Genomic DNA, 12,316 nt, shown 5'->3' with positions numbered 1-12,316 from the left:
TGGCTAGGATGTTCCAAAAACCACCTAACTTCCAGTGTCAGAGAATCCTGCGCTTGGAGCCCAGCCCTCCTCGGCAGGCTCAGAGAGCCAGGTCAGATTCAGTGCCTTCTTCTCAGCCGGACTATCCCAGTTTGACCACAACCAACCTGTACACACCTTAACATACGGCCCTCAGTTAAGCCTACATGGGAGGGGCCCCGTCTTGAGCACCCACTGAGCTGCCTTTTCCATAGGAAGACTCCCAATTTGGTGTTTAAATTCAGTGCCCATGATGCGGGTAGTCTTCCGCGATGTGGAACAGCCACAAGAGGATGGACCACCACTGCAGCTCTGAATACTCTGCCCGCAGACCCCACCATCTGGGTTCTTCCTTTGTTTATTTCTGCTCTCCTTCACTGTATAATGACAATTCCCTCTGGGCAGGGAGTCGTTTTTTCCTAGAATCTAACCCGTCCTCATTGGAAAAGACCCTGATGTTCGGAAAGATTGAGGGCAGGAGAAGAGGGTGGCAGAGGATGAGATGGTTGGATAGCATCACCGATTCAGTGGACATGAACTTGGGTAAACTCTGGGAGATGTGAGGGACAGGAAGGCCCGGTGTGCTGCAGTCCATGGGGTCACAAAGAGTCACACACGACTGAGTGACTGAACAACAGCAGCAACTCATCCTCACAGAGGAGGTCCTCCACCCAAGATGGGTGGACAGTAAGTGAGCAGACTCACTCACGATGGGTAGGTGAGCATGTTACAAGAATGGAGAGAGGGGATGGGCCCCTTAACAAAAACTTTATAATTTGCCAATGTCATGAAGAAATGCTTATATTAAAATATTAAATTAAAAAGTGTGGTATAAAGCTACATCTTTGAATAAATTCATATATTTAAAAAAATAAGGAAAACACTATAACATTGATTGTGGTAGAATTTTTTTATCCCTTTGTGTACTTTCCATTAGTTCATTTTTAACTGCCAGCATTGAACTACAATCAAGTGAATATTCTCGCCCTTGTTGTTGTTCAGTCACTAACTTGTGTCTGACTCTTTGTGACCCCATGGACTGCAGCACGCCAGGCCTCCCTGTCCATCACCAACTCCCGGAGTTTACTCAAACTCATGTCCTTCGAGTCGGGGAGGCCATCCAACCATCTCATCCTCTGTCGTCCCCTTTTCCTCCTGCCCCCAATCCTACCCAGCATTAGGGTCTTTTCCAATGAGTCAACTCTTCGCATGAGGTGGCCAAAGTATTGGAGTTTCAGCTTCAGTCCTTCCAATGAATATTCAGGACTGATTTCCTTTGTGATTGACTGCTCTGATCTCCTTGCAATCCAAGGGACCCGCAAGAGTCTTCTCCAACACCACAGTTTAAAACCATCAATTCTTCAGTGCTCAGCTTTCTTTATGGTCCAACTCTCAAACCCATACATGACCACTGGAAAAACCACAGCTTTGACTAGACAGACCTTTTTGGCAAAGTAATGTCTCTGCTTTTTAATATGCTGTCTAGGTTGATCATAGCTTTTCTTCCAAGGAGCAAACATCTTTTAATTTCATGGCTGCAGTCACCATCAACAGTCCTTCTCCATTTCCCAGGGTTTTCTCAAACTCATGTCCATTGAGTTGGATTAGAAGAATTCTTGCCCTAGACTTTCATAGATTCTGAATCTCGAAGGGCCCATGGAGGTGAGGATAATATTTTGGATTAGTTTGGCTCTCAGAGCAGAATTGAAGGGGGAGGAAAAGAAAACACAGAGGTGAGCCTGGCCTTCCACAGCGGAAAGGGATCCTTCAAGGCTTCTCAGTGGCCCCAGGATGACCAGCTCACCTCCCCACCCTGACACACACCTGCAATCAGCAGCAGCAACATCAGTTCTCCTTCTCGATCCTGGAAATCCAGAATGTGAGGGGAAAGTATATTTCTTTTGGAGCAAAGGATGGTAATTTGTTCAACATTGGCCTATGAATGCTTCCTAAGAAAAACAAGGAAATCTTCTGACACCAACACATGAATTTAAATTAAAATAGATGTGCATCCTGAAAAGCACGGCTGCTGCTCTGGTACCATCGCTGTGGGGAGGCTAGAATAGCATAGGCTGCACCAGACACCACGGTCCTCTGATGACATGATGTGTGCAGCTCCCAGGAGCCCCGGTGGTCTCTACCCCCTCAGCTGGTCTCCGGGTGTGTTGCACTGACATACAGGGTGGGCAGCAAGAGCTCAGGGCCAGCGACTTTGTAAAGATGGACAAGAAGACCAGGTTTCTGAGAGGAGGAGTGATGACAGCTGAGAACGGTTGCCTGCCTCCTGCCTCCTCCTCCCGCGTTCATCCCACAAACCTTTCCCGAGTGCTCCCAGGCTACCAGGCGCTGGGGAGACTGAACCCTGCAAACCTGGAAACTGCAAGCAAGCTGGGGAAAGGGGTGAAGACCCTTAAGAAGCAACCAAGTAAGTGACCAAGATATCCACAGATCTGGGTCAGTAAGTGGGAGACGAAAGCAAAGGATGGAAAGTTATTACTGGCTTCCCAAGGCTGTTCAAGAGAACATCGGCTATTAAGTACTGTGCAGTTACACCCGCCTCCGGGTTCTGCCAGCCGCAACTTATTAGCAGATTGTATTTGAGCACTGGAGTCAATGAGAGGGGCATGAATCACCCGCAGAGTGGATGAACTGTACAAGAAACACACAGGAACTGGAGGTTCCCCGCCACCCTGTGACCCAGCAGCAAGGCAGCAAGCGCAGGGCGTGAACCAGGCCTGGTCTCGGGAGATGGGCAGATCTGGGACTAGTCCTGCTTCAACCTACAAAAGCTTCCCAGGCCCCTCAGAGTGAATCCTCCTTTGCTTAAAGAGGCCTGCTGCCCTCGGTCAGCCTCCACTGGCCACAGCTCACCCTCTCCCCTCCCTGTCTTATCCTCTCTGCTCCAAGCCTCACAGTGGCGGGGGGTGGGGGCGCTCACCTCCTACCAACTCCCCCAAGCCTGGACTTTCCCTGACCCTGGTCTGGCCCCACAAGCTGACCCTCCCTTCCACACCACCCTTTCTTAGACTTACTTATTTCACATCTGTTTCTCAGAATTCTATACTGTGAGCTGTGTGTGGGTGGAAACCATCCTATCCTCCTGAGGACCTGATCCTCAGCTCCTACAGCAGCACCTGGGGCCTGGAGGGGCCAAGGTGAACAGATGGAAGAAAAGAGAAAGAGATCTTCCCTCCATTTCTCAGGAGCTTGAGCCTCAGTTTCCGCATCAGTAAACGGGGATCAGACCAACCCGCTGTAGGGTGATGACAGCGTGTTCTGTCTACCTGCTCTGCAGCCTGTCTTTCATTTGATTTTACTGCCTCGTTTTTAAAAATACACTTTTACACACAAAGTCACTCTCCGACGTGCAGGTGTGAGTTCTGACAGACATTTGCAGGTGTATGCCCACCACCACATAGACACAGAGCTGCTCCACCACCCCCAGAGCCCTTCATGCAGCCCCTTTGTGATCTAACCCTCCTCCCCATCCCAGTTCCTGGCAACCATTGATCTGTCTTCTGTTCCTGTAATTTTGCCTTTTCCGAAACATCACGTAAGTGGGATCACACAGCACGTCGCCTTTTACGCCTGGCTCCTTTCCCTCTGTGCAGAGCGCCGAGAGTCACCTGCGGTTCCTTCCTTTTTATTGTCTTCTCCCCAAAGGAAATCTCTTCACTCAACTGAAAACAACAATGGACCTGTCGCCTTCTACATCCCTTGGCAACGTTCTAGAACCATTACAGCCTGGGAGGTAACAGTGAACTGGGAGCCCAAGGTCCCCCTTCCTGGCTGTGTCCGTAACCCAGATTCTGAGTTCTGTGCACATCCCCCCACAGCCTCTTTCTGGGGTCGCTCATCTGCAAATGGCCAACAGTACCCAAACTTCCTCAAAGAAGATGCCCAGCTGGGGCTGCTGACTCAGAGAGTGGAGTACTGTCAGGGGGCAGGACTGGCTGTCAGGAGAAGGCTGATAACCTGGGGTGCTATTTCAGGGCAGCAGTGAGGGGGTGGGGGGAGCTGGCGGTCCAACCTCTTGGGAAGAGTGAACAGGTGAGGAAGAAGTAGAGGCTGAAGAGAGGATGGACTCTCTTGAGAACACTGGGGGGACAATGAAAGAGAAAAATGGGGTGGTGGCAGCTGTCATCACAATGGCCCGGGGATTGTGAATTCTTACAACTGGGCCAGGTGATGTTTAAAACCATCCTCTCATATAATCTGCACAAGGTGATGGACAGGTTCTGGTAACATTTCATCTCACGGTTGAGGAGCCTGGGGCACAGGGGCATACACAGTGTGCCAGCAGGTGGGGAGGCTGAGCTCGGACACCAGTTCTCACCCTCCTAGCCTTGCCTTTGTCTCAACTAGAGCTGAGTTGAGCTTCTGGTGATGCAAAGGCTGGGCAGGAGCCAGGGAAGGAAGTGTGTGGCACAGGACGGAGGCAGGAGGGAAGGAGTCACTGGAAAGGGAACTGGAAGAGGAAGGGACCCCAGGGTGCGGGTGGATAACGCCCCAGGGCATGCTTGTAGCTACAGGCTGCTACACCAGAGGATTGTTTTGTTCCTTTAGCAATAGAACCCATGTGTCAAACCTGATTATACTCAAAACCCAAGACATAACAAACCTGGTAAAAGCAGAGTTGTTCTATTTGAAGGGGAGGAGGAGGAGGAACTAGACCCACCAACCTCCCCCATCCCTACACCTCCATCCTGGTGGAACTCAGGACTCCTTAGGGCTCCACTCTCGGATGCATGTTCCCTGAGGGCTGGCTCACTCTCCTTCCTTCCTTTTTCTTTCAAATACTCAAATAATAGCACATTCAAAACTAACATTAGCCAGAGCTGCACTGTAGTGCCTTGTGTCTGCACCGTATTGGGATCCAACTGGGACTCAACAAAAGATTAAGTCTGGACAACACCTGTGCAGGGTCAAATCTGGATCCTCCCTTACCAGCTAAGTGACTCTCAGCAAGTGTCCAACCCTCACAAAGCCTCGGAAGCCCCAGCAGTTCCACCACCTCTTGGGATTTTAACAGAGTTGAACAAGCGGACATTTGTAAGAGCTCTTAGAACAGTGTTGGTTAGAGTGCGATAAGGGTTACCTAATATTATTAATCACATCAATAGGATTAAAAGTGTGATGGGGGGAAAAAAATCCAGTGGAAGGAATTAAAATGTCCCCATGGAAAGTACAGTGTTCTGCATGACCCAAAGCTGTTCCCTCTCAGGACTGGCCTGTGAATGCTCTGGTTTTTGTAGCCATCTCTATCATTTTTGTACCACTGGGAGGAAGGGCCTGGACCACGGAAGTGTGAAAATCATGAGACTGGCAAGGAACGCTCATCTGGAGCCAAGTATTTATTAATTGGTGTTAATGCAACATTCTGTGCCTGGAGAATCCCATGGACAGAGGAGCCTGGCCGGCTTCAGTCCATTGGGTTGCAGAGAGCCAGACACGACTAAAGAGACTAACACACTCCCACTCTGTGCCATCTGGCCCCATTTCTGTCTGAATCTGTGCTCTAAGAAGTTGGGAAAAAACATCTTCCTCTTAAGAGGCTTTGAATACTCAGGCAACAGTAGACAGATGTTAAAATAACAGGACAGATGTTGTAGCTCTAAAAGAGGAAAGTTCCCTCCATGAGAATGCAGAGTTGTATTAGAAAGGGCTGGAAGTGAATCTCTTCCAGAACTGACTTTTCCTTGAGAGAACAAGACTCCTGCCTCCACCAAAAAAAGAAAGTCAGCACAGTATGTGGGTGAAGAGTGCCCTCTGCTGGCCAGCAATGAGAAAACCTCAGGGGTTGGGTTTGTCTTCTTTCCTTTCCTGTCTTTTTAATTAATCTGAACCACAAATAAAAATGCTTCCTTTCCTAAAAGGAGAAGAACAGAGAGAAAGAACAAGGTCAAAGAGAATTTCCTTCCACTTTTCACTTAATGTTTTCCTGCTTGGAGTATATGAATGCCACCTAAAAATGGCCCCTGTGGAACTTGGGTCTTCAGGTGGTCCATCAGTTCAGTTCAGTTCAGTCGCTCAGTCGTGTCTGACTCTTTGCGACCCCATGAATTGCATCACGCCAGGCTTCTGTCCATCACCAACTCCCGGAGTCTACCCAAACTCATATTGAGTCGGTGATGCCATCCAACCATCTCATCCTCTGTCATCCCCTTCTCCTCCCGCCCTCAATCCTTCCCAGCATTTAGGGTCTTTTCCAATGAGTCAACCCTTCACATGAGGTGGCCAAAGTATTGGAGTTTCAGCTTCAACATCAGACCTTACAATGAACACTCAGGATTGATCTCTTTTAGGATGGATTGATTGGATCTCCTTGAAGTCCAAGGGACTCTCAAGAGTCTTCTCCAACACCACAGTTCAAAAGCATCAATTCTTTGGCGCTCAGCTTTCTTCACCATCCAACTCTCACATCCACACATGACCACTGGAAAAACCATAGCCTTGACTAGACGGACTTTTGTTGGCAAAGTAATGTCTCTGCTTTTAAATATGCTATCTAGGTTGGCCATAACCTTCCTTCCAAGGAGTAAGCGTCTTTTAATTTCATGGCTGCAGTCACCATCAGCAGTGATTCTGGAGCCCAAAAAAATAAAGTCTGACACTGTTTCCACTGTTTCCCCACCTATTTCCCATGAAGTGATGGGACCAGATGCCATGATCTCAGTTTTCTGAATGTTGAGCTTTAAGCCAACTTTTTCACTCTCCTCTTTCACTTTCATCAAGAGGCTCTTTAGTTCTTCTTCACTTTCTGCCATAAGGGTGGTGTCATCTGCATATCTGAGGCTATTGATATTTCTCCCGGCAATCTTGATTCCAGCTTGTCTTTCTTCCAGCACAGCGTTTCTCATGATGTACTCTGCATACACGTTAAATAAGCAGGGTGACAATATGCAGCCTTGATGTACTCCTTTTCCTATTTGGAACCAGTCTGTTGTTCCATGTCCAGTTCTAACTGTTGCTTCCTGACCTGCATACAGGTTTCTCAAGAGACAGGTCAGATGGTCTGGTATTCCCATCTCTTTCAGAATTTTCCACAGTTTATTGTGATCCACACAGTCAAAGGCTTTGGCATAGTCAATAAAGCAGAAATAGATGTTTTTCTGGAACTCTCTTGCTTTTTTGATGATCCAGCAGATATTGGCAATTTGATCTCTAGCACCATCCAATTTCCATCCTAAGACCTCATCAGATTCCAAATTTCACAGACAGACCCTGACTCAAAGCCGCCTGACTCCTCCCAGAACCTCTAGAGGGGGGGTTCCTGCTTGCAGGTAAGGAGATCCCAGTGGCAGTGAGGACAGGTTGATTCTGGCTCAGACCCAGATGACTCTGGATGGCCTGCTCTAGAATCTAGGAACCTTCGAAAAATACACCCTCCTGCCTCAAGACTCGACCACAGCTCGGGCCCCCACGACCTCAGTCTCCAGCTGGAGCACCATCCCCACTCTCCTTCAAGCCTGACCCTGTGGGTGAGTTCTCGCCCTCTGGGCTTTGTGCTCACTCAGACTGTGCACCAGAGCCCACCTGGCACAGCTTCACCGTCAGGTCATCATCATTCACAGCTGTGGGAAAGTCCCCACTGAGTTCCCTTCTCTGTAACAATAATAGGAATTGCCATTGACTGGAGGTCCACTAGCTGCCAGCAACTTGACACATACCCCTTTACAAGAATCCTCTTGACCTCAAGAGAGGACCTCTTGAGCATCTCTGGGGTGCTTTTCTTTCTGAATGGAGGGCAAGAGCTATTTAAAAATTGAGGCTACTCGGCTTCTTGTCCAGCAGTTAAGGAATGACTTGGTCCTGTATGCCATTCCCTGCCCCCCACACCCCCTATTATATGGTCTGAGTTCATCAGTCTCTATATGTAAACTGAGTGAATCAGAGGGAAGAGAAGCAGGATATGGAGAGATGAGGGAATACTGAGGTGGGGTGGGGGGAGAAAAGTCTTCTGGAGTGCATAGGGGGAGAACTTAGGGGGAATCCAGGGGAGGAGGAGAGAGGTTTTAGGGCACCTGCAAGGCCAGATGAGCTGGGGACTGAAGGGAATGAGGAGAAGAGACAGGAGTTGCTAAGAAGGGCTGCTCTTGGGTTTAAAATGGATCCCCTTTGAGTCTTTGAGAGACGCAGTGAAGAGGAGAACCAACAGACTTTGAACCTTTGGACATAGCAAAACCTGAGGTCTAGAGTGTTGGAAGCTTTGGTACCTGCCCAGGTTACACTCCAAGGTTCCAATGAGGAAACAGGCCGACGGAGGGTCACTACCTTGCTAAGGCCCACATAGCTCATAAGTGGCAGAGCCTAAATGCAAATCCAAGTGCATCTTCCTCCACTGCTCCTTCAGTGATGCTCAGGCCTCTGGGAGAAGGAAAAGAAGACCACCTAACAGGCCAGGGGAGGGGCAGACATGAGACAGACCATGGGGACTGAAAACCTCCACAACGAATCGCACATCGTCGGTGATGTCAGAAGGACCAGTTCCTTCCCTTCCCTCCTCTGTCCTAATCCCTGAGCTTGCCCTGGTTCTGAATGCCCCATCCTCACTGCTGGATTTCTGACCTGTTGTCCTTTATTGCCCCAAACCCGATTTGGTAAGTGCCCTGCTACTAGCTTCCCCCAGGTCTGCACATAGCCTGGGTTCTGACCCCAAACTCCTCCAGTGGGTTGGCAGTTCTGACCCCAAACTCCTCCAGTAGGGTGGTAGTTCTGACCCCAAACTCCTCCAGCAGGGTGGTAGTTCTGACCCCAAACTCCTCCAGTAGGGTGGTAGTTCTGACCCCATACTCCTCCAGCAGGGTGGTAGTTCTGACCCCAAACTCCTCCAGCGGGGTGGCAATTCTGACCCCAAACTCCTCCAGTGGGGCGGTAGTTCTGATCCCAAACTCCTCCAGTGGGGTGGTAGTTCTGACCCCAAACTCCTCCAGTGGGGAGGCAGTTCTGATCCCAAACTCCTCCAGTGCGGTGGTAGTTCTGATCCCAAACTCCTCCAGTGGGGTGGTAGTTCTGATCCCAAATTTCTCCAGTGCGGTAGTAATTCTGATCCCAAACTCCTCCAGTGGTGTGGTAGTTCTGACCCCAAACTCCTCTAGTGGGGTGGTGGAGGCACAATTTCTCACAGACATTGTTCTCTGTCCTGGATTAAAAACCCAGCCCTGGCGCTGGTTACTCAGATGGTAAAGCTGCTGCCTGCAATGTGGGAGACCCAGGTTCTATCCCTGGGTTGGGAAGATCCCCTGGAGAAGGAAATGACAACCCATTCCAGTACCCTTGCCTGGAAAATACCATGGACAGAGGAGCCTGGTAGGCTATAGTCCATTGGGTCGCAAAGAGTCAGATGCGACTGAGCAATTTCACTTTCACTTTCCTGTGCCTGCCTGAGGAAGTGATCTTCTTCCCATGTGTTCATTCATTCACCAAATAGTCACTTGTTTCTGCTTTACACCAGGCACTGTGTTAGCCACTCAGGACATAATGCTACTTAAAAAAAAAAAAGTCCCAAACTAAGAAATAAAGCATGCCTCTTCAATGTCATCTACAGTCAGCACCTGCCTACAGGGTAGGTGATTTTTGACTTACTATTTGCTTTTGATTAGGTCCCAGACTCTGTAAATTTAGGATGTGAACTTATAAAAGACTGGTAAGTTGTAAGTAATTTCTTCCAAGTATTAAAAGATAATTTCAAAGGTTACAGTGTTATTTTCCTGTAGAACCTTAACAAGTTGTATGTCTAAATTTGCAGTCTTATCCCAACATTCTTTTCTTCACAATTTTCTATGAATATATGTATATATATGTACACATATATACACACACAAATGAGAGTATATGTATGTGTACATATACATATATATATTATGTATACAATTACATGCATACACACACACATATGCATATATATCATATACATCTTCCTGGATACCTCCTAGATCCAGCTTTCTCTTCCTTGTCCTTCTAGTTTTCTCATAAATGAGTTAAACAGATATTTTACCCTGACTAAGTATATATTTGTATAAGAGTTAAAGGTTTTCAGAGAAAAGCAACCTTTGTGTGAGATCTGGAGAATAACAGGAGGAAAAGCATCCCAGGCAAACAGGGCAGCATGTGCAAAGGCCCTGTGGTATGGAGTACAGCACACTAGAGACCTGGGAAGATGGTCATGTGACCTCCAGCATCTGTCACTGATCCTTTCAACCAACACCTGCAATATCAACATCATGACATGACTGTCGAGTCCCTCCTGTCTGTCCCAGCCACATGCAATGGCTGTGACCTAAGAACACAGAACTGGCCCCACTGGGTGGGAGATGAAAAACTGTGTTCCCTGGATCAACTGACTTTAACTCCATGTCACCCTTCTCAAATGATTGGGGAGAAGCCAGGTACAGGACAGCTGGCAAAGTCCCAGTTCTTGGGGGAGAGGACACCTGTGCAGTGGACTACACCCTCAGATGCCAGCCTCAGTATGTGGCACAGAGGAAAACAGAGATCCCCAGACATCAACAGCTCCACGCCAGGCCCTCTGTCAACCCCTGTGTTCTGTGGTGGGTCCAGCTCCACAGGCTGCTCGTTTACTAAGTCAGCACAGCACAAACACCTGCTCGAGGGGGCTTGCTAAAACCTACAGTAGGATGATCATTTCTGCACATTTCCACTAAAGACATCAGTCTACATTCAAGCGGTAGAGCAGCCTCCTGAGAACAGGGGTTTTCTCTCTCACACAGCTTAATCGGCACCAGCCCTGGGGGCAGAAGACTCTGGCCACAGGCCAGTAACAATGTGACTTTGGACAAGTTGCTTAACCTGCCTGAGCCTCGGTGTCCTCCTCTGGAAGCGGAAATACTCATGTGTCATTAGAAGACTCAGTGTTAGTGGACATAAACACATTACAGATGATAAAACACAATATAAATGTGTCTTATTTTCATAGTCGTTATAATCATCTGATGCTATTTTTAAAATACAAGGGTTTGTTAAGTACATAATACAACTCTATGTGGAACTTGGGCAAAATTTCCATATAAAAATAGATAGCCCCAAACAACAAACTGGCAGAAACATGGTCAGAAAGCAAGCTCTCATCCCAAAAGGCTGGCAGGCGTGTTTCCGGAGTGACGCTGCATCGGGTGTAGAGCTGGGCACTCTCCTGCTTCTACTCAGGTGTTAAAATAATAATGTACAGAGAACTCAGGTCCATTTGTCAACATGTTCAGGTTTTTCAAGAGAGACCACTAGGCAGAGAATATAAATATTTCTCTAAAATTATTTGCCAGAAAGGGAATAGAACTTTGACAGTCCCATTCATTTCACATTTCTGAATATGAAAGAGTTCATATTTTTCCATTATTATGTGCCTCAAGATACAAGATACTAGTCTCAAGATACTAGCACTCATCTGGACGGGTCATCTTTTAAATAATTTTTTCTCATTAGACCTATAATAATTAGTACATATGAAGTACTTCCTACATTCCCATGAATCCAGGATAACAGAAGAAAACAATATATGTACCAGGAAGTATGGCTAGTGCACAAAGCATCTATTCTCAGCCTTGGGTTTGTCATACCTCAGGATATTTACCGTATTGAAGGGTAATGTGAAATGCTTAAAATTAAAAACAAACTCTCCTAGACATTTTAACTTTATATGTTTAGGAGATGAATGAACAGCCCTCAAAAGATCAAAGAGTGAGGATTTTTGTGCCACTAGCACATAGGAGGTATTTTTTGAATCAAAAATTTCCAAAGTAGTTGGAATTGAAAAGAGGTGTTCAACAGGCTGCCACTAGGGGGCAAAAGAGAGTAAAATTTCTTAACTGCACAAGACCCCACCTCACTCTCCAACTTTAAAAAAAAAACAAAAACCTGGTCTCAATATGAAACTCCAATAGAGAGAAACCTGAAAAATAGAAGTTGAAGCTAAAATTGGACAATTAAAGGTTTTCTGGTAAAACTGGGAGGAAAATTTCAGGGCTAACGTAGCAGCACTAAGGACTCCTTCAGTCGGGCCCTGAGGACTTCTGTTTAAAATGTAAATAGGTTATCAGGACTGGGTAACATATTAATACCCACCAGTCATTAAGTCCCACACGTGATGCATGGTAATGCCTCAGTTGAAACAGCAAAGGGCCAGGCCCTGGGGGATGAAGTGCCGGCTGGGTGAGTTTCGATGCAGAAGAGGAAGACAGAGGCTGGTACCCACTAGGTACAGGCCCACAAGAGCTCTTTAGTCCCGTCATTGTCCCAGATCTAGAAACTGGGGTTCCCAAGTTAAAGAAGAGATTCAATGAAT

General features: G+C 47.4%; 1 protein-coding gene across 14 annotated transcripts in view; it reads right to left on the bottom strand.

Moving 5' to 3' along the window:
* The window catches only part of ARHGEF3 (Rho guanine nucleotide exchange factor 3), a 331,638-nt gene that overhangs the window by 232,176 nt on the left and 87,146 nt on the right, over positions 1–12,316 (bottom strand). For 2 of the 14 annotated variants that reach the window (XM_081524840.1, XM_081524830.1), the window contains exon 1: positions 3,555–3,700. The exons of 8 other annotated variants lie outside the window; for them this stretch is intronic. Coding sequence is in view for 1 of the 6 variants with exons in the window: in XM_081524830.1 (XP_081380956.1) it covers positions 3,555–3,568 (14 nt within the window). In the remaining 5 variants the exon portion in view is untranslated. Of the gene's footprint in view, positions 1–3,050; positions 3,254–3,554; positions 3,701–12,316 lie in introns of those variants that run through there. 4 more of the 14 variants (XM_081524837.1, XM_081524833.1, XM_081524839.1 and 1 more) reach the window with 3 other exon arrangements.

This window comes from Giraffa tippelskirchi, chromosome 9 (genome assembly GCF_054371585.1).
Source record: "Giraffa tippelskirchi isolate mGirTip1 chromosome 9, T2T-mGirTip1v1.2.pri, whole genome shotgun sequence".
Classification (NCBI taxonomy): Eukaryota; Metazoa; Chordata; class Mammalia; order Artiodactyla; family Giraffidae; genus Giraffa; species Giraffa tippelskirchi.
Note: the sequence above shows the minus strand (reverse complement) of the source record. Positions and strands in the feature narration are given on the sequence as shown.